The 27,719-nt window shown below is 39.4% G+C and overlaps 2 protein-coding genes across 3 annotated transcripts; both read left to right on the forward strand.

The window, feature by feature from the left end:
- Positions 1-1,811: 1,811 nt before the first annotated feature.
- On the forward strand, positions 1,812-6,555 carry LOC149297696 (cytochrome P450 1A5-like). Of its 2 annotated transcripts, XM_089488246.1 has the most exons (7): positions 1,812-1,833; positions 3,201-4,006; positions 4,469-4,595; positions 4,780-4,869; positions 5,188-5,311; positions 5,608-5,694; positions 6,255-6,555. In XM_089488246.1, exons 2-7 carry the CDS (start codon positions 3,311-3,313, stop codon positions 6,553-6,555), a joined length of 1,425 nt encoding a protein of 474 aa, XP_089344372.1. In that variant the 5' UTR covers positions 1,812-1,833; positions 3,201-3,310. The 2 variants fall into 2 exon arrangements, with proteins under 2 accessions (XP_089344372.1, XP_089344371.1); XM_089488245.1 differs by lacking the exon at positions 1,812-1,833 and having other exon boundaries at positions 3,158-4,006.
- A 5,786-nt stretch (positions 6,556-12,341) lies between these two features.
- Positions 12,342-26,600, forward strand: LOC149297697 (enhancer of mRNA-decapping protein 3-like). The gene is made up of 6 exons (XM_089488340.1): positions 12,342-12,514; positions 12,905-13,191; positions 18,805-19,149; positions 23,378-23,531; positions 24,798-25,015; positions 26,266-26,600. The coding sequence occupies exons 1-6, from the start codon at positions 12,351-12,353 to the stop codon at positions 26,598-26,600; spliced, it is 1,503 nt and encodes a 500-aa protein (XP_089344466.1). The 5' UTR covers positions 12,342-12,350.
- Positions 26,601-27,719: the final 1,119 nt, after the last annotated feature.

A 27,719-nucleotide genomic window follows, 5' to 3' on the forward strand; every position in this document is an offset into this window, starting at 1 on the left:
GGGATTAGTATACCCTAGTATTACATTGTATTAATAAAATTGATAATATCAATTATATTGATACAAAAGGATAGATATTACCCTTGGTGGTGCATCATGAGGTATAACCCCCCGACATTATTATGCTTTACTATTGTAAAATAACATATTTCCAGGTGCAATATAGTAAGGTACGGATCATAAATTACCAGGGCATATATTTCTTCCTGGTGAGGTATGTACCCCAATATTGGAGGCACTATATGGCCATTTCAGTACATTGTTATCATATGAGAGCTCTGTACTCTAACAGTGTGAAATATGCTCCCTGATCATACAATGGGGATGGTGCTGCCTAGATTTGGGTCGGTACGTGTGTGTTTAATACAGGGAGAGGTAAGTGTCTGTGATGCTGATGGGACAGCTGTACCGGTATATCCTGAGCATATAGGAGAGGTAAGTTATGAATGAATGTAATAAGAACACACGCAGCTACAGGATGCGGCGCGCTTATCTCTCTAATTCGATCTAGCTCCGTTTAATTAATGATTTCTAGGAGGGTCCGTGTTCTTCACGCAACTAGTTGCACGCGTGCCAGTTATTTGGGGTTTGGAGCGATTTGGCTGCCGTTCAGCTGCACTTTGGTCATGTGACAAGAAGCCTTGTCCAATGAGGTGTGATGGAGGCGTATATAAGGACGTGCCGCCAGCACACACACTATGGTACTTTTTTAGGGACAGGAGAACACTGACCTGAAACGCTCAGCCATACAAAGGAGCACTTCACTGACCTGGAACCTTAGCCAAGGTAAGGGTTTTATTCACTTACTGGGTGCTAATGGAATTCAGCCTGTTACTACTGTACATTTTTAAACAGCTGGAAATCATAGTAAAATATTTTTTTTATTGTGTGGACTGTGGAATCAGATGTTTGCCCATGATGCAGAATTTATATTTGATATTAGATATTACAATCACAAAATGCAACATGTAAATTTATCTTTTACATACAGAATTGTATTTAATGAAATGAAGAGGTTATATATATATATATATATATATATATAAACCAGTCTCTACAGGGTCACTCTCTGTGGCTGCATGAACTTTGCATTATACAGCTTCTGGGAGTACAAACTAGATGTGGTTGGCCATTCATAATTTATAGTTCATAAATGTGGTGGGATCAGAACAACCAACTGTTTAGTGAACAAACTCCTATGAAAATTGGTGTAGGGAAATTGTGAGTACCAAAGGTGGGAGATATTTCAGTAAATAACCTGTGCCGGTGGTACGGGGAGCTGTAGGCTGCTGCTGCATCATTAGTATATGTTAGGTAATGCTTATATACAATGCAGATGTAGCATAAGAAAATTGACCATAAAATACAAAGAGCCAACCCTGACTTCTCTCAGAGAGGAGGATCATTGGCTTCTCTAAAATGATTAAGAGTTTTGCTCATAGAAAGGTTTGCTCATAGAAACACAGTAATTCAGACTAAAAAAAAAGATACAAGTTCAACCACGATGTAAATCCATAGAAGAAAAAAACTATAAACCAGGAATAGTTAAACTAAAGACAAATAAAGGGAATCTTCTAAATGAAGATAACGACCTGTTGATGTAGACTACCTAGATTTCAGTAAGGCATTCTACACTGTCCCCATAGAAAAGTTAAATTGCAGTCTTTGTGTGTTGAATATATGGATAATGATTGAGTGATAAGCGGGAGAGGGCTGTAGTTAATGGTGTATATTCAGAGGAAGGACTTGTTACCAGTGGGGTATCTCGGGGATCTGTACTGGGACCAGTACTCTTTAATATATTTATTAGTGATATTGCAGGAGGTCTTAATGGTAAGGTACGTCTTTTTGAAGATGACCTTATGGGTGGGACAATCAAATTGCAAATGACCTAAGTAAATTAGAAAAATGGTCACGACTGTGGCAGCTGCAGTTTAATGTTGATAAATGTAAAAATCCCAAGGTAGCATTTAGCATTGGGGACATTTTTCTGTCAGTGAAAAGCAAGAGAGTGACTAAGAGTAATTATTTCTGATGACTGAACGATAAGCAGACAATGCATTAAAGTGTCAGGGGGTTAGAAAACAGGGTGCTGTTTGTAGGTTGTACTTAAAGGGATTTAACAAAGTAGAAGAAGCAAGCTTACTTGAAAGGAGGAGCAACATTAGAACAAGAGGTCATAGTCTAAAACTACAGGGAGTTCTACTTTACTTAGAGGGTAGTAGATAAATGGAACAGTCTCCCAGCAGAAAAGAAACTAGAACAGGAGTCTGTTCACCAAGATTAAGCCCTAAACTGTGCTTAGTTAATGATCGACTCACATTTTCACCACATTCATGCCCATACATTATAAAGTGCTAAAGAAGTTTTATGCTAAAGTGGATATGGTCAGTTCCCCGGTAGGTAGTGTATGTAAGACACTAACTGTCCTTAATCGGCTTAGTATAATCATAGGCTGGCTGGACCATTACAGGAAGGGTTGGAGCAGCAACATTAACACTGTTTTTCCTAGGCTCTGTAGGTGTACAATAAGTGCATCTCAAATAAACATTTACAGCATCTGAAATTCCAATTTGCTAAGATCTACTTTGAATAGACATGTGATTTACTTTAAATTATGAAGCAACCTACATTAAAGATGCTGTTCCACTTAAACAACCAATTGGTCAAGCTCACTAGTATGTCATGCAAATACACCTTATATAATGAACAGTATAATTTGGAAACTGTACAGGCTTGTATATTGGGGAAAGACTTGTGCATGGGACATATTTACCCTTACTCGGTGTGTGGAATTCTAATAGTATTTTAAGTGGTTGGGCAAAGACTCAATTCAATATATGTAAGGGATGCATATGAATGTTTAGGCACATGTGGTCAGAGGTAGCCTAGTGTATTGAGAAATCCAAGTATTGTGCTGTGCACACTAACTATAGTGCCCTTATTCTGTAAATTAAATGTAACCATGCAAGCCTAAGAGGTCCTAATGTGATACCAGTCGTAGAACCCAATGTAATCCTATTCCATGTCTACAATGCAACCCACTAGCTCTCCAGCACTGCCACCTTATCAGACACACTGAAATCTCTAAAACTGGGGTATCTGCGTTTTTAAGACAAAATCTCACTTGTATGTTTTACGTTTTCTTTTCAGAAAAATGGCGAATTTCCTTAGTTCCATCCCTGAGATTATAGGCAAAGTCTCTACCACACAGCTACTTGTTGCATTAGTGACCTTTGCAGTTATCTACTTGCTCCTTAAGTCTTTTAAGCGGAAGATCCCACTAGGAACAAAGAGTGTGCCAGGCCCAATGCCCTACCCACTTATTGGCAACCTCCTGCAGTTGAGCGAGAATCCCCATCTTAGTCTGACCAAGATGAGCGAGACCTATGGAGATGTTTTGCAGATCCAAATAGGCACAAAGCCTGTGCTGGTCCTAAGTGGTCTGGAAACCCTAAAACAAGCTTTGCTGAAGCAGGGTGATGTTTTTGCTGGACGCCCAGACCTCTTCACCTTTCGCTTGATTGGTGATGGGCAAAGTCTCACATTCAGCAGTGATTCAGGAGAAGTGTGGAGAGCTCGTCGCAGGTTAGCAACCAATGCCCTCAAAACATTTGCCTCCTCGTCCTCGTCCTCGTCCTCTGGCACATGCCTGGTGGAAGAGCACATTGCCAAAGAAAGTGAATATCTAATAAAGAAGTTCCAGGAGTTAATAGAAGAAAAGGGAGAGTTTGATCCCTATAGGTATGTGGTTGTTTCTGTAGCCAATGTCATCTGTGGCATGTGCTTTGGAAAACGCTACAATCACGATGATGAAGAATTCCTGAGTGTGGTAAATCTGACAGATGAGTTTGGAGCAGCAGCTGCCTCTGGAAATCCTGCTGATTTCATCCCTATACTCCAGTATCTGCCTAGTCGCAGCATGAAATCCTTCGTGGATATAAACAAGAAGTTTATGGCCTTCGTAAGGAAGATTGTGCTGGAACACTACAAAACTTTTGACAAGGTGAGACCTACATGAATATCTACTACCAATGTTGACACAAACTGTTGCGTGTTAATGAGCAGTTAATCTAAGACAGGCAGGTTATAATGCTGACTTATTAAAGATTCTGGACCTGTATTATGCATTTGACACTTGGCTAAGCGTCTCAATATTGCAGCTTGGAGAATGCTACCCGCCTATGGGCTCTATTACCGTCTCTTTAAAGTATCATTGGGTTTGGTGATTATTTATATCATAACATTTTCCCCATAAACCATTTATATTCAAGACGTCTAATGACACCTCAAAATAAATTGTTACCTTGTTAAACTACCTATAAGGCCACAGCATCTATTCTGAATTTTCTTGTAGATAAACGGGTATCCACTCGCCAATAGTATATAATTATATAGCTTTCTAAATATAAGGATGACACCTAATCATTGTTTTTATTACTAAATGTTCTTTTATCCTTTCCATCAGAATTGTGTCCGAGATATTACCGACTCTCTTATCTACCACTCCCAAGAAAAGAAAGTTGATGAAAACTCCAATGTTCAATTGACAGACCAGAAAATAGTGAATATTGTGAATGACCTCTTTGGAGCTGGTGAGTATTGGTTACCAGATCTGAAAATGATCACTGAATACAAATAGTTAAAACTATTTACATGTCTATCATAAACTGATCAGCCAAAACACACCAATTATATATTTTTCCAACCTACTAAATAACACAAACCTTGATAACATTCAATAAATCCTATAATTTAATTTCATAATATTTGTTTCAGGATTTGATACGGTTACTACTGCCTTGTCGTGGAGTCTCATGTACCTTGTAGCCCACCCAGAAATCCAGGAGAAGATTCAGAATGAATTGGGTAAGCACAGAGACCCTAAAACAAATGTTTAAACAAGTAATGAAAATAAATTGTGTTATCATTGTAGATATAACCCCTAGGTTGTTTTTCATAAATTCAGAGGTCATATCAGTAGACCATATCCTCATTATAGGTAGATAATCTATGGACTGCTGATAAGTTAAACTGTTTGATTACAATGTGCAAACAACTGAAAGGTTTTTTTGAGATCATACAACCATTCAGTTAAAAATTATTGAAGTAGGCTTTTTTTCACCTGATTATGAACATAATTTGATGCGTGCTTACACTTGGTTGTCTTAATTCATCACTTAACAGATCAGGTAATCGGCAGGGAAAGGAAGCCCAGGTTATCAGACAGAGCCCAGCTGCCTTACACGGAAGCCTTTATCTTGGAGATGTTCCGCCATTCCTCCTTCCTGCCCTTCACAATTCCTCACTGGTAAGTCCTATCAGTAGCGCAAATGCTGAACCATATCTAATAAGCATTTCATGGCCAGCAGCCATTTGCAAGGTATCTTAGAAGGTCTGATTAGTTGAAACTGAATTACTGTAGATGTTGTACTATATATTATATACTGATTATCATATGTATGCATAACCTGTGCACTTGGATACAAGAGAATAAATTCTAGTTTAAAAAAAATACATTTTTTTTTTAATTAACTTTGTTGTATACTATACTGAATGTTCATATTTCATTGTGTTGTAGAATAACATTTTGTCTCTTTATTTCAGCACAACTTCAGATACTGTGTTGAATGGATATTTCATCCCTAAGGGAATATGTGTGTTGATCAACCAGTGGCAAGTCAATCATGACCCGTAAGTACACAAAGAGCACCTTCGTGTTAAAAGCTCGTTATGCAATAATGTTACAGAACGTATTACAGAATTACCGACACAATAATACATTTATTTATACACCAGCAGATTCCGTAGCGCTGTTACAATCGGTGGATAATTTAAAGTCCCACAGAATAACAAGCTGGCACAAAAGAGGGCCCTGTCTTTGTGAGCTTACAATCTAGTCAGTGGTGGAGGGGGAAGTGAAGCAGTAAGAGGACTGCTTGGACAGGGATAAGTTGATTGGGCCTGGATGATCTGTTGAGGTTGATCGTTAAGAGGGTTTGAATAGGATGATGGCTGAGAGTGCTTGGAGGAAAGGTTGTACACTTCTTTAAAAAGGTGGGTTTCGAAAGTTGCGTGTGAGGGAGAAAATCTGTCGGAACGAGGCAGGGAATTCCACAGAATCACTTTGGAGCCCAGGACCATCACAGCTTATCTCAAACCCCCAAAGGTGGCTGTAATGTAATTTTGGGATAATTTAAGATTGAGTTCAATTTGTTGGCTGTTTTTCAGCGCTAATAAAATATTTATTTCAGGAAAATTTGGAATGACCCGTACAGCTTCAATCCAGATCGGTTCCTGATGGCAGATGGCACCTTGAACAAAAATGACATTGATAAAGTCATGGTTTTTGGACTAGGAAAGAGGCGATGCCTTGGTGAAGCCATTGGGAGAATGGAGGTCTTCCTTTTCCTCACAACTTTGCTTCAGCAGATGAAGTTCTTCAAGCAGGAAGGAGAGAAGCTGGACATGTCTGCAAAGTATGGACTAACCATGAAGCACAAACGGTGCCACTTAACTGCCAAGCTGCGCTTTCCGCTGGTGGCTTCTGAGTAGTGAATATAGAGGCAGATGCCTATTTGAAGACTGTGTGTCTATTTGGACACCCATAAAACCTGGATGTATATCAGGCTGGACCATTGTATTAAGGTCTTTTACTCAGTGGTAGACTAAGTATATTATGTATGCAGTAACCTAATGTGAATGCTGAATTGAAGCCTGAGTTGAAACATTGCTGTAAATGATGTTCTAGAAGCTCTGTAAATGTGAACAACTAACCAGCAGAAATTCCCTATATCTCACAGAGGGGGAAATGTTTTCTTACCAAACCTGCTTGGTGTTGATTGTCGTATGAAGGAAGCTGTTATAGCTATGAACTAAGCTAATGAACATTCAGCTGTTAGCAGAATTAGATGTATCTAGTTAACCCATTTATCCATAATAGCCAATATTATGATAATTGCTTGATTAAGCAGGAAATTAAATATTACTCAGCTAAATACATAATTTTTGTGCTATGGGAAAATGAAACGTTGGCAACCATCTAAATTATTAAAAGCAAAGGTTTTTTTTCCCAGCAGTGTATTGAACATACAAAGCTTTCTGAAATGTAGTTACACTATCAACTATAACGTGATGACCTCTAATAGTTATCCTGCTGCTCGGACTGGCCATACCAAACGGATGTGATATATGATATATTCTCTACCTACACCCGTAGCATCTGACTTGATGAAACTACAGAGGTCGTGTGCTCTAAAGCCAAAAAAGGGCTTTACTAAAAATATGCATTGATCTGTTTTTATAGAAAATTCCGACCAGAGACAAGTGGCCAAGTGGACATGGGTCATGAGTCCAGTGGTTCATCTTTTTATTTTCTTCGCACTATTTGTAAGCCTGTTTTATGTGAATGAATGCTATATTTTGTATATATATTTGTATAAAACTATAATCTCTGTGAGATAATAAACTATGAATGATTATGTTGGTCTTCTATTTGTATAAATTGTGTACATAAGCTCTTCAAAGCTGGGTATAGCAAACATGCCTCAAATTTGGCAAGTTAACCACTGTAATAAGCCTGGGGTGACAGAACTGGGAGTACTTTTGCTCAAATGAAACAATGCTCAGTTTTACAAACCTTAATGAGCCTGTGCTATAAAAGTAAGGGTTTTTTATATAGCATGTATAATATATGACCATCAGGAAGGCTGGCAATGTATCAAATACCTTTAAATATCCTCCGTAGCATTTATAGATGACAGGGACCATTCAATATAGTATTTAATACTGAAAAGTTTCTGACCGAAGATAATTAAGATGATATTAATGAAAACTAAAAACACGTTGCTAAATGGCATTTGATTTATTCTTCCACTTTTAAGGGCCAGTTACCAAAGGTGTCAGAATTGCAAACACCGCAAGTACCAGACATAATTATGCTCAAACTTTACTGCTAAACTGTCCTTTGTCCTTATAGTTAACTTGATCTGACCATCGGTTGTAAAATAGCAGTGCGTACTTGAGCTTACACTGGTTTTATCCGCTAAAAATGCTATTTGGAACGAGTACATTTCCAGGGTGCAGACACCAAATGAAAGGGGCAAAAATCAATAAATGTTTTGGGTCCCCCTGCTGGAAATATTTGGGCACACAGTACTTTTTTTAAACTTGAAGCAGTTTTATTATTATTTACCTATATAGCGGCAACAATTTACACAGGGCTTAATAATACAATACATATATTCAAGGGGTATGACAAGACGAGAAGTGACAAACCGATACATTATGTGGCGAGGGCCCTGCTCGCAAGCTTACAATATTGAGGATTTTAGTATTTGGAGTACAATGAAACGGATCAGACACACAAACGTAAAATACGATCCAGCAGGAAACACTGATTACAATGCATTCACAAACTGATAAATATTTCCCTGAACAGCTGCTGTAAGAAAAATTCATACTTTCAGCAAAAGTCCTACTCATGGTATTAAAATGTATACTTTGAGGAGACCTGTAAAGATGACTTGCTTCATGTAACTATTAATAACAGCACATGTAATATTGACACCTTATAGCATAGAATGTATGAAGGAGACACGTCCGTGCTTTAATAAAATTGAATATGGATCAGCACATGAAGAGGATCAGGTTAGAAAGTAGCATGTAGATGAATCTTCAGTCTGTAGTTAGACTTGGTTGAATCCAGACAGAAACAAAAGTAAAATGACAGAGGGGCAAAATGTAATGATTCTGGACAATGTATGGTCTGATCACAAGAACTGGTGGAACACGCCTGCTAATGGATCAGTCTATTGGTAACTACAGTGATAAGACTACTTTTTTAAATTTTGGATCAGAATGACATTTTGTAACTAGATGCACCATTAGAAACACAATGCTTAATACTGCTCAATGCAAAACCTTACCTTAGAATGGCTGGTGGGGAAACGGCTGCATGAAAACAGGTAGAATAACTCATATTTGTGACCTTTACAACATACTATACCGTCCTATAAAACATGATCTAGATGACCAAGGATGTAATAATACATCCTATGGTTTTTACACCATTGGTATGCTGGAGATCAGTCTGCGACCGCAGGTAACATCCCAATACCTGAGAATGCCCAAACAGAAATTAGGACATTCTCTGCCGGCAGTACCAGCCCTGACACCACTAGAAACAACATTGGAAGTAAGAAGGTTCCCAGAGGGTCTATCGAAGGCAATGATGCACCATGCCGTGGAAGCCGTGCTGAGCCTGCACAGCCTCCATGGTGTTAATGGGCTGTTTGGGGAGATCTCCCACGTAACCGGCCCACTGTGCAGCAGGACACCAGGGGCTCGATCGTCCGCTGGATCTGCCTCTACTGGTCACGACATCACAAGGGGAACCACCCAGTTCCAAGAGAAATCCCTGGGATTTTATAAAGACCTCAATGGGACCTCCAGTCAAAAATGTAAAGAATTTTAAAACATTTAAAATATTAGAAATCGAAAAAAATGTTAAATAGGTGCCCAACTACCTCTTACCTCGCCCACTAGAAATATCCATTAAAAATAACCCCATCCTTTCCCCCAGTCCACAATTCAAAATTAAGAAAAAATAGTGTAGTATGTAAGAGAGCATTTTGCGACCTAGAAAAATGAAAAGCCCATGTGGGGTATTAGTCTTCTCAGAGCATGATGCAGAAAATAAATCAAGGGAAAGGGGTTTCCTAAGCAAACTTGGAAAAATGTTCCTTTTCTTCTTTTTGGTTGTTTTTTTGAAATTTCATTCAACTGAAATTAAATCAAATGAAAGGCTATACAAAAGGGGATGTGGCCAGCGGGCGGACAAAGATGTTTTATGCGACTGTGATATTTATTAATGTAACCCTGTAAAGCATTTAGAAGAATAATATATCGTATTTACAAACCAATCCAATTTATTATCCTTTATTTATATAGCGCCAACAATTTACGCATTGTTGTGGCTTTTCGGCTTGTAGAAAATATTGCGAGATTAACCTGTTTGTAAAATAGTTATTGCAATAGTAGTAGGTGATAACCACACACATTATAGGCTAGATTCTAACTTAAAATGTATCACAGATTTTGTCTGTCTTTGCTATTTCAGTCTATCGCAGAATTACATTTTATTAACAGCGATATATGACAGTAGAATCCGGCCCTATATGGGTTAAATTTACTAGATTTATACGGGCAAACAACACAGATTAAGACAAGAATGCACCGGTATATAATTGTGTTTCTATGAGCATTGTTAGCACCCAGTCACTTGGCGCACCGACCTGAACGTCTGACGCCTTCCTTCTAAACTAAAGGCGCCAGTGGTAGCCATAGCAACCACCCCTTAACTTTCCGGCCGGTAGTGGCGTCAGGGGCCATGCGTCCGGAACCGGAAGTCTACTGGTGACTACTGATTAGTGAGAAGTGGGGTTGTCCGTTCAACCGGACTTTATAATTGTACGTATGTCCGCCTCTGTGAAGTTATAAAGCGCTTTTATGTGATACGTTTATTCCGGGGTTCAATTAATATGCTGTGTATATCCGTAACATGCGTATACCACTGATGTATGTACCCGTTTGCTGTAATACATGTAACTTTTGGTCTTATGATACTTTGTGTTGACTTTTAGTTTGTGTGTATTTATCTATATTTGCATATATTTAGAAAATACCTATTTATAAAACATTTTATCTAGCATTTCTTGTAAAGGTTCACTAAATGTAAATTACATTTTTGCCTGATTTTTGTGGACACATTCCACTTACATAGAAGAAACCTTATCTCAAACACACCAATGTCTAAGCCTGCTTTCACACACTACCCCTACCCAATTTCCTCATCTGTTTTTGTTTGCTATGATTCTATAACACTACTTTTTTTTTTTTCTGGGGGGATTAAATTCCATCCCTATTAGAAATAAATGGCTGGCTATATACGGTGAGCAACAAATGATGACTTAACACCAGACTTGATTACACTTAGTTACAATTTCCTGTATTATTTTTTCCCCCCAGATTTCTATTTTTAATAAACTCCAATAATTGTAGTAAAATATTAGTTCACAGAGAGACGCCTAGGCTTGGGAAGTTGCCGCTCTGGATGGGAATGGATACAGTCTATGAAAATCAATAAGGATGCGTTTTTGTTGTAGTTGCTCAGAGGAAAGATATGCAGAAGTCAAGACTGTGAGCTGCTACACCATGGCCGGTGCTGATATGTATACATATACACAAAGTATTAATTCTTAGAGTCATGTCACGGAGATTTCACACAACAGGGATCCCAAATAAAGTAAGAGGTGCTGGATAAAATCTCTGGAGAATTTAGAAGTGATGCTTCCATAGTAACAGTTTAAGGTGGCACAAAACTTTAGGAGCAGCAATAACATTTGATTGAACATGCAATTTCACTTCCTGGCTCTTGTGAATTGTATGGCCTGGCCATAAGATATCTGGGGGCTTGGATACACGCATTTGGAAACAATTTTAAAGGGGACGCTCAGATGTCATATGCATTATAGGCGTTAGTGAATGAGTCAACATTTTACAGGGTTAAAGCATTATCTATGAAGGGTTTGGATATTCAGCAGTCCTAGGGGGATGTCTCTAATGCTACATCTAGCTCCAAATATGTTTAAATTAATCTGGAGTTCCTTAGTTCAGCAATAGCCAGATAAGAGCTTTTGATCATTACTAGAGCAAGTGAAAACAGTGACATGTGCTCTTGCAAACCATTTTTCAGGGTTGGAGAATAGAGTAAATGCTTCAGAAGTGTGGCACTGTTGGATGAGCGTCGACCTCCAACCATTTTCATGTCCAGTTGTGCTTACACCCTTCCTATCTGTTCATTACTAACACGTTGAAAGGTAATTTCTAAACTGAGCAGCCCTTTTTGCACGTTATGGGAATTATAACCCTCTTATTTTAATAGTGGACCAAAGCTAAAAGGTAGAGACACAATGACCACCTTCAACCTGTTAGTGGTAGTGGAGCCATGTTGTACTCCTGTCTTACACCAGATGATGAGTTTGTTATGTGAGCCATTATAATATGTCTTCCTTTACTTTCCAATTTAAAATGACTTATGTTCTTGGAAGTGTGAATGTTAAAAATCCTCACAGAAAGAAATGGAATAAACTGTTTTTTTATGAATCTGTTTTTAATATTTGGTACAGGTATGAGCCATGCAGTACACAATGTGTTAGGTAAGAGTGTAACACTGAAATTGCCACTTAGTCTTATTGTAATTGCATTGTCTCACATGTTTTGTGATGTCTGTTGCTAAACGTGTTTTCTGATTTTCAGTCATAGGTTCTGTAGTAATCCTGGAATAAAATATGGCGGCTGATTGGCTTGGGAGCATTGTCTCCATTAACTGTGGAGACACCTTAGGAGTGTATCAAGGCCGCGTATCTGCTGTTGACCAACACAATCAAACTATCTCTCTTACCCAGCCTTTCCATAATGGGGTCAAGTGCCTAGTGCCAGAGGTCACCTTCAGGTAAGAAAACTACTCATCATAAACTAAGCTAAAAATCCTGTTCAAACTGCCCGGGTTTGTAGAGCCACTCAAAATAAATATATTATGTTCAAAATGTAGACTACTAAATATGACAAACATTAGTTTGTGTCCTAAAATCAGTTGGGGAACTGTGATTCTTTTCTACAAATCAGCTACTGTGATAATATAAGTTCAAGGAAGCTTGATGTGTTCATAACACTCTCTAAAAGAATAAGTAAAAAAACTATTCAAAAAGTGCAGGCAAAGTGAGCCAGTTTTGTTTTCGTAACTGTACATATGCATTTGATACTAAATACAGTATTTGTACTTTTATATAAATGTTCATAGCTGTGTTCAGTCTCCTAAGAGACTTTGTTTCTTCACCTGTAGGGCAGGGGATATTGCTGAGTTAAAGATTTTAGAGATTCCTGTGGATAATCAACAAAACCGCCAGACCCATGACAACGCATCAGCCACCTCCTGTGTGCCAGCCAGCCAACAAAATGGTACAAGCAAGCAGAAGCCAGTCAGCGCACCGCAGAGTATCCCTCGAAAAACCGATGCACGGACCAATGATCCAGCGGGCACCTCGCCACAGCCCTGTTCCAAGAGCTACGCAGATAAACACACTGAAGCAATCAACCAACCCAAAAATTTCCGCCGTAGACACAACTCTTGTAAGTACCCTTTTTTCCCCACTTAAACCTCTGTAACCAGTTTGTTTTCTCCACTTCACAAATTTACCTTTTATTACACGCAATATAACTGAGGAAAGTCAAGTGGTTTATTTGGATAGGACATGTTTCAAATCCGAAAGAAGAGTGCAGTGCTGACTTCGGATTGTAACATACAGTCAACGAGAGCACAGATGGAAATTAGTGCTATGCTGACACTTTGTTTTCCGTATCAGCCTACATTTCTCTGTGTATTTCTTATCTGTAGAAGTTAGTCTAATTAAGTTTCCACATTTAAACTCAATACATTTCCTGAAGGTGCATTGCTAAACCCCTCTACCTAGAAAGCTGAGATAAGTTTTATTGCAGCAATTTCTCTCCCTTTAGCTGTGAAGTCTCAGAAGATTTGAAAAGATTATGTGCATGTAATAACGCTCCATAACTTGTTTAATGTTCTTCAGAGATTTTGTTCAAATTATCTGGTTACAACATTAACAAACGTGTGTCACGTATTTGAATCTTTCTCTACATGTGGTCAAGATTCTCCAGCTTAATTTTCATTTTAAATGGCAACCTGTTTCTCCTAACTCTACTGGTGTGTATTTGACAAGGAATGCAACCAACAAGAAGGGCTTGGTTGAGCCTGCCAGATATAATACCTTTTGCTCGGGCAGGTATTTGCCCTTTAAAATGATCCTTCTTCCACAAATTATTATTATCTATTTAGGATACTTCTAATTCTGCTCAAGATACAACATTTATCTGTAGGAGTTGTCAATCTCTCAACATAGAGTTCATTCACAAGCCTGTTACTGACTTACTATACATTTTTCCACATAATCAAAATATGTGGTAGTATGCCTTTCAGCCCTGATGGTAAATCTACACCAGATCCCTGGACCACACTCCTCAACAAAGGTGGCAGGAGGAAGGTGCTGATCAAACCCAATTAATAGTTGAATTCATCAGGGGAACCTTCCAGTCACCATCAGGGGAACCTTCCAGTTCCGAAAAATGTAAAAAAAATCCGTGCATGGGGGTGTCATGGAAGCCTTTGGGACTTGGGCGGAACCTGGATGCTGTATTTACAGGAGGTATCGCTGTACTCGAGGGATGTTGCTGAACACATATTGGGGTGTTGTGTGACAGTGACATATACTAGGGCCTGTAAATTCATACCGAAAGTACAACATTTTGTGGGAACAATACACACAAAAAATACTGCAAACTTTGACAAAGGCTGGTGGTAAAATATGTGCATGGAAAGAGTTAAAATACCAGCATTTGAAGTACCCTGGGATGTCTAGTTTTTAAAAATATATGGTTTTATTGAGCACACTGAATTGGCTAGCTTCAAATATGTACCAAATAGGGCATGGGCACAGGATCACCAAATGTCAAAGTTCAACATTGAAAAATGTGCATGCCCTAAAAAGCCAGGCAAATCCGTGCATGGGGGTGTCATAGAAGCCTTTGGGACTTGGGCGGAACCTGGATGCTGTATTTACAGGAGGTATCACAGTACTCTGGGGAATTTTGTTAAACACATATTGGGGTGTTGTTTGACAGTGACATATACCAGTTAAAAAAGAAAAAATGGTTCAGCACTCAACTCCCAGGAAGCTGGGTGCTAGCAGGAAAAAAGGGACAGCATAAACCCTCTTGAAGTATACACAGAAAAGAATCCCAGCACTCCACACGGCTTCCAATCCTTAGGTTACTTTATTAGAGAAAGCAAAACAAAAAAGGCAACGTTTCGGCCAAACAGGGCCTTTGACAAAGGCAACGTTTCGGCCAAACAGGGCCTTTGACAAAGGCCCTGTTTGGCTGAAACTTTGCTTTTTTGTTTTGCTTTCTCTGAATAAAGTAACCTAAGGATTGGAAGTTGTTTGGAATGCTGGGATTCTTTTCTGTGTTGGTGACATATACTAGGAGCTGTAAATTCATACATGAAGTAAAATGTGTGTGAAAAAAACCGCAAAACAATGACTACCACAAAGTTTGAAAAAGACTGGCGGTAGAATTAGTGCATGGAAAGAGTTAAAATACTAGCATTTGAAATACCCTGGGGTGTCTAGTCTTCAAAAATATATGGTTTGATGGGGTAAATTGCATTGGCCAACTTCAAAGATACCCGAAATGGCACATGGCGGGAAGAATTACCAGATTTGGAAAAAATGGTTTTGACGTAGCAAAACGCTACCTGTACTTATTGCCCCATAACATGCAGAAAAAAGCAAAAAAAAATTAAAAACATTGGGTATTTCTAAACTCAGGATGATTAGTAGAGTCTATTTAGCAGGTTTTTTCATTAGCTTTTATGGAAGAGTGAAATATTTTTAAAGTAAAAGTCAGTCATTCCCCCCCCCCCCTCTATTTTACACTTTTGTAATGGTAAATAATATGATACAATCAAAACAATGACTTCTAAAGAAAGCCCTTTATGTCCTGAAAAAACAATATATAACTTGTGTGGGTTCAGTAAACGGGAAAGAAGAAAATTACAGCTAAACACGAGCAGCGCAGAAATGTTAAAACAGCCATTGTCACAAAGGCTACAAAAAATAAAACCAGCCATTGTCACGAAGGGGTTAATTCCAGAGAAATTGGCTCCTGTGTGTTGTAGACAAGCATTTTTTCACAGCTGAAAACGAGCTAGCTTTTTCGCCTTTTTCCAGGTAAAAGAAAAGACAAAAAGGGTGGTGTTTTTTTCGGGGAGGGGATTTGTCCGGTCACTGATTGCTGATTGTGTCTGATTATTCAGTGTTTCATTGAAGGCTGCTTCCTGCTAAAGAGGGAGCACTGCTTTAGTAAACTAAATACACAGAGATTAGAGGTTCACAAAAAAACATGCGCTCCCCTTGCTCAGAGGAGCTGTCCGGAGATGTGTTGTTTTACTTAGGCCTCTAGGTGGAAATTCCAGTCTGTGTTTGCTAGGCTGTCACTCTTACAAAGAGAAGGGCTCCTTTTGATACTTATGTGAATCTGGTATTAGGTTTTGATAAGAAGTACCTAATTCCGGTACAAATATTGCATGTTTCCATTCATTATGTGCAACATAATAAGCAGGAAGAGTCTGATATCTTCTACACTCAGTGCCGTGTGGACTATTCATTCCCCATACATGCCATGTGGTCGGCATCCATTGTTTTTGCACCTCTTCCAGCCAAATTAAATTCTGCTGTAGTAGTAGTTTTGCTCTTTAATCTGCACTGTCGCAGAATGCAAAGCAGGATCCCTGTCCCTCAGTGAAGGGCTGACCATGGCCCTATTTTACCTGTTTAAGGGAGATTAATCCAGCTCATGGACACAGAGTGTGAAACATGATCTAAATGACCTTATTTGTGGGGTTCTTTGATGGCATTTTCAGATTGTACCCAACCAACAGGCACACGTATGAACTTCGGGAAGACTGCCATAGGGGAGATGTGTATGTGAAAAAAGTAACAAAGGGCCCTGCCGTGAGGTCATTTGACCCGACTACGATATCAGCCAATTACTGAGACTTCCTCATGGGGCAATCAAACTATCACCTGTCACAATTGAGTCCAATTTCTCTGTATTGCAAGTTCTATGTATAAACAAACTTTTTTTTAAACCTGCAGGTATATCTTTTGGTTTTTCAAGTTTCCATGAAGGGTGTATTTAAACATTGACTTTAGTGGCATGGTTTCTTCCCTATGCAGAGAAATTATATTGCCTGGCCTCCTGCCACAGTATGTCTATTGACTTTGGATTATGTGTAAAGAGAGTCTTAGGTGTTTGATGAAATACAGCATTTATAGTTTACGCTAATGACTTTTTCATAAAGGTGCCAGTTTACTTAACATTGTATATTTTTAAAGAAACCGCCAAATCCTACTTTTTTATGTGTTAAGAAATAAAGATGTCCACACCATCCTCACTGCCCTGCATAGTGTTTCGAAGGGCCGCTGATGCTGTTACCCAGTCCGGTGGCTTGCACAGGTCGTCATTGGATGCATTACCAAGCATAGTAACGGCTAAATGCCTTGGTAGCATGATACTTGCACACGTTTTCTCAAGAAGCACATAACCTGATGCCTACCACAAACCACAGTTTGGGAACAACCAATCCACTTTGGTGCTGGCCAACTTTTTCCTAATTAAGATTTAGGATTAAATCCTATTGATTAATGGTGTTGTATTAAAAGCCTTGTGTTTTCATTTCAAAGTATGGGCTGTGGGCAAATGTTCCAGTAATCCAAAATAAATATCATAGCTGTCACAGAAAATGGTGTGTAGGTTTTTCTCTACAGCTAAAATTAAGGCTCCAGATGCTTTGTCCTCTACATAACTGAAGCCCACCAACTCTCTAACTGCGCAGTCCCAAAGGAGCCGTCCTTCACAATAATCCAACACTTTTACTGTTTTAAGTAACTATCTCTACAGACACTATCACTACACAGGGAAATAAGGCACATACCTCCTTGTTTTTAGAATTATTTCTGAAATACATCCATATGGATGGCTATATAAAATTACGCTTTGGTTTCATGTCTATTTTTCGTTTTTAACCATTTCTGTTTGCTTCAGAAAAGCTATACAGTTCCTTACTACTCTCTTTCTTTACATTGATTCATTAGCCCAAGCAAGTGGATAGCATGCTGCTGAGTTTATGGAGCAACACTGCCTCCAGTCACTAGGGGCATGTATACATTCACAAGCACAACCGGGTTTATTTGTTTAAGATGTTACTGCTGGAGGAATTTGTGTGTCAGCCTGGAATGTAAAGAAAATTGTATTGTGGAGTAAATCATAATTGTATTCAGAAGTTTTCATTTGAACTCCGTTCAGTTCTCAGAACACCTCATAGTACAGCACAGGCAGTTCATACATTCACTCCGTCTTTCTCACAGACCCGACCATGCTCACAAAACAGCATCATGGGTATTCTGGATAGGGTTTGGATACTATGCTGCCTTTACAAAAGGGCAGGTGCAACAGTGCTTCTAGCTCAGTAATGTGTTTGGATGCAAATTAGGTGCCCTCAACGTTTGAAAAATATGTCGAAAATCATTGGTTGAATGGAATTTTTCTTCTAATTTGGAAGTAGCTGATCGCTTTCTTAAATAGTAGGAATGTGGTTGGACATTACAATATTGAATAGTTTAGCTCTCCTAAACAGTTAAATCTGCGCATCCTTTGCAGAATCAGTGAAAGTAGGTATTCATATTGAGTAGCATTATTGGGACTCTACATTTTACCTCTTTACTTTGCTTCTATGACTTGCCATGATCAGCCAGCATGCGGTTGGCCATAGAGTCCCTCCCAATAGGAAAGCCACAGAGCGTTGGGTATGGAGCAGATGCAGAATCAACAAGTAGCCTTTCTGAGAAGACAGAGTTCTGGAGGGGTAAGGTTGGAGTAGCAGTTCAAAAAAGTAAAGTAGTGCTTGCTTAAAACGTCTTTTTTTTGGTCCATTTTATATTTCTCCTTGGTTTTTGCTTCTTTTTTTTTGTTGTTTTGGTCAATAGCTTTTGTTAATCAATATCTGATTGTGCTTTTGTGCTAATGTAGGATGTGCACCACACTGTTGGCGCTTGATTTATCTAAAGAAGCTTTATCCAATCTATTTTTCTTTTTATTTGGCCAAAGGGTCTTCCAGCAGCCGATATCCTAATCAAGTCACACCAAAGAAGACTGGCCCAAAGAATGGGCAGCTAAAGGCTCGTGATGATGAGTGCTTTGGAGATGACTTAGAGGAGATTCCAGATGCAGACTTTGACTTTGAGGGGAACCTGGCTCTCTTTGACAAGGCGGCTGTTTTTGAGGAAATTGACACACATGAGAGAAGAGGTGGAGGAGGGGCAGCAAGGTCACGGGGAACTCCAAACGAAAGACCTCCAACGTACAGGCATGATGAGAATATTCTGGAGTCCGAGCCTATTGTATATCGAAGAATTATGGTTCCCCAATCTGGAGGAAAGGAATATTGCACAGGTAAGATCATACAATGAAAGCTGCACAAACTTTAAAAAAAAGTCTAGTCAATATGGATTAAAAAAAACAAAAAAATTGGAGTCCGTTTTATATTTTATTGGTATTAGAAAATGAGACGGATGTGTCATTTAAGTCCCTGGCAGTGTCTACTGATACCAGAAAGCATTAGTATGTAAACATCTTACACATTTCCATGGCAATTCAATTGACGTCACTAAAGCAGCTGCCAATTATATATAGCATGTTTATATAAATTAGCATATATTAATATTCAGGTAGCATACTTATGATTGGCTGGCAATTGTATAGACTGGAATACAAGCTCTACTTCGCGTGTCCAAGAGGCAAAGTGCGGTATGCACCCTGCTTTCAAGTAGGGAGCAGTTAAATGAGACAGAAGTCTCATTTTCTTTTTTTCTCAATTCTCCTTTATTGAAAATATGCACAATGAGAGAAAACAAGAGCGCACATAAAGGTTATACAGACAATGTGCACAGTAAATCAGACAAGTGTAAGACGCTTCATAAGCAACCTAGAGCCGAACATTGCGGTCGGTACAAAGGTGGAGAGCACCGGGTCAAGTCTCATTTTCTAACCTTATTATCCTAAGAATTCCTAAATGAGGGGAATGCACTGGAGTCCATGCAAAATGGCCTTTAATATACAGAATTAAGAGTGCTCCTGTTAACCCAGAAAAGCCTCACTCTTCTATAGAGTAATTTGTACAAAGGAGTGCCTTGCCAATCTGAACAGATCTGTTTATATATAATTTTTAGTTATCAGTTTAAGCGTTTAGGACAGTATTATGTTACTCAAGGCAACAGTGTGTATCTTGCTCGTGACCTATGCACCTCTTACCACATTGTGAATGATACCTCTGCCTGCACGCTCTGTTGCGTGCAGCTGAACTGATATCTTGCTTGGTTTCGCAGCCAGCTGTAAAATCTCATAGTAAAACTCCACAAACAACCCCCACCCTCCTCCTAATTACTTGGCTTCCGGAGCAGCCAAACCCCATGGCTTCCTATCCCAAGTATGAGCTGTTCTGAGTGTAATTTAATCGTGGACTTGGAGTTCTATGTTTTGCTTGGCGATTGCTATCACTTGCTCTCAACTGTTTTTCATTTCAGTCTTTTTCTGCCTTCTCGCTGTCTGCTTTTATATCTCCCATTTATGAAAGTTTACATTACATTTCTCTTTATGCGCCGTGTGGTAGTATGCACGTGTGTGTGTTTGTGGTAGTAGGCATGCCTTCTATACTTGCACACATGTTAATTAAGGAAGGCTAAACATTAGCAGTAAAATCTCCTGGTTGCGTGAGAGTCTCATCGTGGCCGTTTTGAAATCCTCATTAACTTGTATACAAAGCTACAGCTTCCCGGTACCTCTGTTTGGAAGCAGAATAGTTAAACACGCTGCCTGCCAGTTCCTGGAAGTTCACTTCCTAGTATACGGTGAGCGTGCCAGTATAATGTTATGTGGCACGCAAGGTGTTAGCACAGGGACACTGAAGCAACACTTAATTATGATTACATGATCTATTTAATGTGCAGTAACTGTCAGACAGGTTTTTATTATGAAGTATAAACACATAACCTATTTTATTGTGACATTTTGGTTATAAACATTGGTGTTTGCTCAAGGGAATTTGCTGGAGAGTTATGTTTTTACCTAACTTAATTTACTATGCATTATAAAGGACCACCCTGGGTATTGTCTGTAGCGTGACTGAGCTGGCCCTGTATAATATGCAGTGTTTTAGAGTATGCTTTATATAGGCTCATCCAAGCAGTACTTGAAGCAGAAGCTCCCTGGGATTGGGTTTTCATAAAGTGAAGTTTGTAAAATGAAATTACAACTCTATCTGGTGAAAAAACCCCAAGGTTGCTCAGATTAGGTTAGAAAAGGGGGAGCAGGCAGCCCCAGGAAGAGTCTCCTCTGAGAAGGGCCGAGTTGGACCTGGACATTACATATGCATTATTAGAGGCTTAACTCATCCAAAAATCATCACCAGGGATGGCTGTTTTTAATTTATTTTCAGGGCTGCCATTTCTATGATGAAGCCACGGTTTCAAAAACTGTTGTGTTTTTTGGCAAAATACTGGCGTTTAAACCAACCATACACAATACATATATTTTGCAATGTATAATACACAAGCGCCCCACGGTGTTTGTGAAAATGTGTTACTTAAAATATTTGAACCATGCAAAACCGATGCAAATAATAATTGATTAAAACGCATTTTGTGCGTGACCAGATGTAGTATAAGGTCTTCATCCCCAGTTATGATTATGAAGGGGTTAAAGAGTTTCATTGCACAACTATGTGAGAATGAATGAACAGCGCAGTGAATGAAGTTGCGTGTGAGTGCAAAACATATCTTGGGGTAAGCAGGTGCATCTGGACTAACCTGTCTGACAGCTCACAGCCTCTCATCCATGCCTGTGCACAGGCCTCGGCCTCGAGGGTCTCTGTCGGATGTGTGCATGATGTAAGGAGGACTGCTTCCTTTCTAGTATTTAGTATCCATCGTCTCGGTTTTGATAGCAGTCTTACGTCCAGCAAACATCTCTGCTGAAAGATGCAGTAAGCCCAATGAACCAATTTCACTATTTGCTCTGCTTAGTAATGGCTCCGAATAAATCTGTTTTATGCAGTGTTGTTTTGACGGTAACAGCTGCCGTGATACTTGACTCCTACCTCCCTCCTGATCAGCATATCCCGTCTTGTGTGCCTGTGCATGCGCGGGCTTTAGGAATGCTATGGGTGCTATTAAACTTCTATGAAAAGTAGTGTGGGTGTCTATATGTTTGCGAAGACACATACATATCTGTCATAGTTCATATGTTTTCTTACACTTGTCTGTCTTCGAGCTGGGAGGCCAGAATGGTGATATTTCTTTTACACACTGGCTATCACAGTTTTACATTTCAAAGAGTAGCGAGGAAATGCTGGCGTTGAAAAACGTTTCTCCATGTTAACGATGCTCTGTTGTGCCATTTAAACTCACACTTATTTGGGGGTTTTAGACGAAGGTTTAGAAAAAATAGCTGTGGCTTGTTGTGTTGTATAGATGGTTAAAAAAAGTATTTTTAAACGAAGAAATGTGTACACAACACCATTACCTGCCAGAGAAGATTTACAAAGCTACAATCCTCAAAATGCCTTTGCTGTTCCCATCCTCACAACCCTTTCCCTGAGCTTTCCCCACTTTCCAGCGTTAGCTGTAATGAGCACGATCCTGTAGGTACAAGAGAAGGGCTTGGCTGAAGTCCAGTTCCATGTACATAACGTGAGAAGGAGATGTAATGTTGCCAGGATTCACTAGCTGCCTCTGTTTGAGGTGAAAGCTTTGGCTGGGTGCCTTGGCTCAGTGTCGCTCTCGTGCCAGCTCTTAATTGCAGCTGCTAGACATTCGTGTTATAGAACAACAGACTCTGCTCTATACGCTCCACGTGGCTGGGGTGGCACCTATAATCAGACGACATCTCCTTGTCGTTGCACGCAACTCTGCAGGAGCGACAAGACCCATTGGGGATCTGAGGAAGAGGCTCATGGGCTGTGCCCAAGCCACATTCTCATTTAGTAACAAAAAACAAATTACCAGCTGAAATCCAACCCTACTTTCAATAAACATGGAGCTTTAGTGTGGTATTTTGGTCAAAAGTATATAAGATGACTAGTCGCCACATTAGTTTTTACCAGGGCTACCAACCACTTATTAAAATAGCCAATGTGGCTCTTCTGTGTGGGTTTTGACACCCCCCCCCCCGATTCTGTGGAATTAACGCTTTCGGTAGATGAAGATGTAGAAATCATACTGTTATAGACTGTTTTTGGTTAGCATGTGGCCCCTGGAGATGAGAATGATTTATGTTATAAAGGAGACAAAGGTCCTATATACACCATAAAGGATACATAACTTATTGAGACCAAGTTCATTGTCCCTCCAACTTATTAACATAGGTCTTTTTCCAACCTAAATTACTAAGTCTTTCAAGTTCACCCCTTCTACCAATCCTTCCTGCCTTTGATCCAACTTGTTGCTACATTTAGCAAATCACTTATTGAATTGCTGAATTGCATAAAGCCTGTATATTTATTTTTAAAAAAACATGTTGAGCAGAATTTATTCAGCACTTGCTTTTCTACCTAACAGTTCTTAGTAAGTTCCGTTCACTGCTGCTGTTTTTCACTGCTGACATATGTTCTTTTATTTTGTTACAGATTCTGGCTTGGTGGTACCCAGCATTCCATACAGCCTGCACAAGAAACTCCTCTGTGTGGCAGAAAGGCACGGTCTGTCAGTGGAGAGGCGGTTGGAAATGTCAGGGGTTTGTGCCGCTCAGATGGCACTTACGCTTCTTGGTGGCCCCAACAGGTAGGTAACTGTATAAAATGAATATGGCAGCCATTTAGTGACATGCAAGGGCACACATTAGAATGAGGGGCATCACTGGACCCTACTGGAACTCTTCACGCAAGCTGGTTGGCAATGAGTATGTGCCCTATTGCCTGGGAGAAGTGCTTAATCAAAAGCATTCCCAAAATGTGAATTGCTTAGAGGTTGGCATAGGGAGCAAATACATTCAAGAGATTCTTGTATATCCATATATATGTTTGCTCTGAGACAAACAAAAATGGACACACAGTTGACATCAAGTAAGCGTTCTAATGCCACTTCTACTACTGGAGAGCTGAGCCACCAGGCATGCAAGATAAGAATGAGGAATGAGGCCAGTTCTACAACCAGGCCCACGTTCCCAGTGTTAAAGTGATATGTGCAGCTAGGAATGTCTCATTCTTCACACGCGATGCAGCTCTTCAAGTCATCTGTCTTCCTACTCTTACACCTCTCTAGTAATACCAGTCCTTCGAGGCTATTGTAGGTCGTGCTTTGAAGGCTTTGCGTGTGTATAAACAAGTATAGATAATTTACTAGGTGAGGGCATGTCTCCAAAGCGAATAAACCGGATATCATTATCACAGCGTTCGACTCATTGACATTGTTGGGGATTTATGTCTCTTAACAGAAGTACAATGTTGGTTTATGGAATAATTCCAAAGCCCTTTGCACACACTGACTTGCATGCTGCTTTAGAAAAGTGACAGAGTGATCCAAGCCTGTAATGATATCTTTGTGCCGGGGTCTTAGATGATTACACAGTGGGTAACCAATGGCACTTGGGAGAAGCAGGAAAATAGAAAACACATGATGTTAAAATGTTTTTATTGCATGGGCTTTTTTTTTCTCTTTTGGTTAGTATTTCAAATAATATGATTGAATTGAATGCTTATCCTCATTTTGTTCAGCTTTCTAAATGTTTTTCTGTTCTGTTTTATCCCTCCATCAGTATCACTGTGTTTTTGCAATTCTGTACTAATTTACCAAACCAGACTTGAGCTCATAGGTCACAAACACACCAGGAATCTGCATAACCATGCATGCATACATGTGATTTAAGTTAGATATTTAGCTTGGGCTTCCTGTGCTCACACTTGGGATATCCAAACCCCTCGGTCAGGCCCTTTCTTTTTTTTGTTCCTCAGAATGAAGTAGACCTTCTTATATATATTGTTAGTTATCTGTATATTACATGTTTAAACTGATAATGAATACAGAACTTAAAGCACTGTTTTATTTTAGGCTGAACCCTAAGAATGTGCACCAACGCCCTACTGTCGCCCTGCTGTGTGGGCCTCATGTGAAGGGAGCACAGGGCATTAGCTGTGGGCGTCACTTGGCCAACCATGACGTGGATGTTATCCTGTTCCTGCCAAATTTTGTAAAGATGCTGGAACCAGTATCCAATGAATTAAATCTGTTTGGACAAACTCAGGGCAAACAGGTGTCAAGTGTGAAAGGTCAGTATATGTTAATGTGTATTGCGGGCCAATGACCATTTGGTTTAGTGCTTATGGAAATATCTTAACTTACTTTTGTATATATAACAGCTAGTTGTTTTGCTAAGTTGTACCTATTTGCAATGATAAAATTGGACTCACCCACTCCACAATGCATTAATTTGGCAAGCTGATTTTACCCCCTTAACGACAGTTAATGTGCCAGGAAAGTCACAGAAATGCATACAGTTAGTAGCTGGCATGTCATGGAGTTAAACAAGCTTAGAAAGCGATCTGCTGCTGGAAAGTGCTTAGGAAGCAAGAAAGCTCGGCCAGTGTTGCTGAATGCCCCAATATCGAGGCATTTCAGCAACAACCAAAAATAAAAACTAAAAAACAGGCTTTATCACTCTCTCCCGAGCATGCCTTTAGCAAGATGGCGGCATCCTGGAAACAATGGGAGTAAAAAAAGTTCCAAGACTCTCCCGAGACCCCTGCAGGCCGATTACGGGTACTGCAATCAGCAATGTGGAACAAGCCCTGTAAATATAAAATATAAAAAATTAAGCATTTTAAAATGGTTAAAGAATAAAAACATATGTAATAAAATTAAAAACAGCCTCCATTTATGTCTCCATGAAATTAAAAGGAAAACCATCCAGTTTGTGCCCCTCCTGCTAGAAATATTTTTTAAAAAGACTAAAAGATTAGTGTAGAAAAAGGGGCCATTTAACACCCTTATTAAATAGGAATACACTACTTGCAATTATTGCCCTATAACTTAAGTGTCGCAAAGGGTACAGAACTTGAAAAGCAGTTTGACCTATTGGTTACTTCTTTTGGGCATTTTTCAATTAATAATTTATCCTCTGGTGTTAAACAATAGAAACATTAATGAATATTGTGTTTACAAATACAAAGTCTGTTGCACAACAATAATGCATGAATTAAGGTTACGCTGCCTATTAAAACTTAATAGGGGTTTGTTTGCCATCTAGTGGAAACGTATGAGCATTACATGATCACAAACATTGACTAATACATTTGCCCCAAAGCAGTAAAACGGTGTTGCTTTACCTGTTATGTATGGTGTGACAAAATCATGTACTCTTCACAAAATGTGATTGGTGCATCTCCTTTCCTGGGAAACAAGTTTTGATGGCTTATTTTGTTATTTTGCAAGCTACATGTGTTTTTTTGATGATAAGATGTACTTGAATGTTAGAAATATGCACTAAAAAGACTAACTATTTTTCATTGTTGATCTACAGATCTGCCAGATTGCCCGGTGGACCTAGTTATTAACTGTCTGGACTGCCATGAAAATGCATTTTTGCGTGACCAGCCATGGTACCGAGCAGCTGTAGAGTGGGCCAACCAGAACCGTGCTCCTGTGCTTAGCATTGACCCTCCCGTTAATGACCAGGATCTTGGTATACATGCCAAGTGGTCACTGGAGCTGGGGCTCCCACTGCCATTAGGGGAGCAGGCAGGACGGGTCTACTTATGTGATATAGGTATCCCACAGAAGGTGTTCAGGGAAGTCGGTATCAGCTACCACTCACCCTTTGGCTGCAAGTTTGTCATTCCTTTGCACTCTATGTAAAGATGGCAGCTTCACAGACACTGCTGCCTTAAGAAGATGGGCACAGAATCCTTCCAAAGCCAACATGATCCTTATTTGTGCTGAACAGTACACATTTTCAACCTTGCCAACAATTGTATTAGGAGCAAATGAGATTCTGGAAAACTTTTTTTTGTTTTTGGTTTTTTCCCTCGCTCTTTTATTTCTTGGCAGTTGGCATATGTATATGTGAATTTACCTTTCTTTTGCATTTTCAAAGACCTGTTGTACCGTATGACTGCCTGTCCAAAGTGTCCACTGTTTATTCGGTACCTGTGACTGTCACAGAGGTGTGAGCAATTTAAACAAAAATGAACAGCTAAGAAGTGTTGAAAGAGTCAGGAAATACTACTGTGTTCTTTACCAAATGAAAATACAGTGTGTATTGATGTGTAATTTGTGGTTTTTGAGTGACTGGGGGTTTTCTTGCATTATCCAAAACATTGCAGCCCAACCAGAGAAGTGCCTGGACTTTAAATCCACACTTAAGTAAGGGGTATGTGCTGTTATGTACCAGTCTCCTTCTATACATCTGTCACTGAGAGGCTCCATCAGCGTGATTATAGATTTGGGAAGATAAATGCAATCTGACAAATTCACCAATGAAAATTTACCATTTTAATACATTTCCATGTTTGTGAAGTGTCAAATCTGCAGACACTCTCAGGGATTCTAGTATGTTTGTACCTAGGAATGCATGCATTATTCCCAGTGTGTGTGTGCCTGCGTGTGTATGTGTACATATATAAAGATTATAAGTTTAGTTCAGTGTAAGGTTTTAACACACTGAGCAAGTGAACACCTGTTTTCATGAATTAAACCCACCCAGCATCCTTACTAATGGTGCCAGAAAAGCCTGCCAAATTGCTTGTGAGGCAGGTATATGAGCTAATTTCTAACATCTCAACAATTGTTTGTTTTCCTTTTTACTGCCAAAAAATAAACAAAGATTTATGCAAATCTATATGTCTACATAGTAACAAGCATTTCAGATGTGTTTAAAATTCAGACTAGATGGGCCGAATGGTTCTTATCTTTTGTCAAAAACTAAACCTCCCATGTTGTACAATGGACCCCATGATCCCTGTTTGGGGGATATTC

The sequence above is a fragment of the Sceloporus occidentalis genome, unplaced genomic scaffold (assembly GCF_023333645.1).
Source record: "Sceloporus occidentalis isolate IW3139 unplaced genomic scaffold, rSceOcc1.0.p SCAF_37, whole genome shotgun sequence".
In the NCBI taxonomy this organism is placed as follows: Eukaryota; Metazoa; Chordata; class Lepidosauria; order Squamata; family Phrynosomatidae; genus Sceloporus; species Sceloporus occidentalis.

Excerpts from the sequence above, each read along its gene's own strand:
- LOC149297696 (XM_089488245.1), top strand. The coding sequence starts at position 3,158 with ATGGCGAATTTCCTTAGTTCCATCCCTGAGATTATAGGCAAAGTCTCT. Across the intron at positions 4,596-4,779 it reads GAATGACCTCTTTGGAGCTG|GATTTGATACGGTTACTACT; the intron begins GTGAGTATTGGT and ends TATTTGTTTCAG. Across the intron at positions 4,870-5,187 it reads GAAGATTCAGAATGAATTGG|ATCAGGTAATCGGCAGGGAA; the intron begins GTAAGCACAGAG and ends ATCACTTAACAG.
- LOC149297697 (XM_089488340.1), top strand. The coding sequence starts at position 12,351 with ATGGCGGCTGATTGGCTTGGGAGCATTGTCTCCATTAACTGTGGAGAC. Across the intron at positions 12,515-12,904 it reads GTGCCAGAGGTCACCTTCAG|GGCAGGGGATATTGCTGAGT; the intron begins GTAAGAAAACTA and ends CTTCACCTGTAG. Across the intron at positions 25,016-26,265 it reads ACAGGTGTCAAGTGTGAAAG|ATCTGCCAGATTGCCCGGTG; the intron begins GTCAGTATATGT and ends GTTGATCTACAG.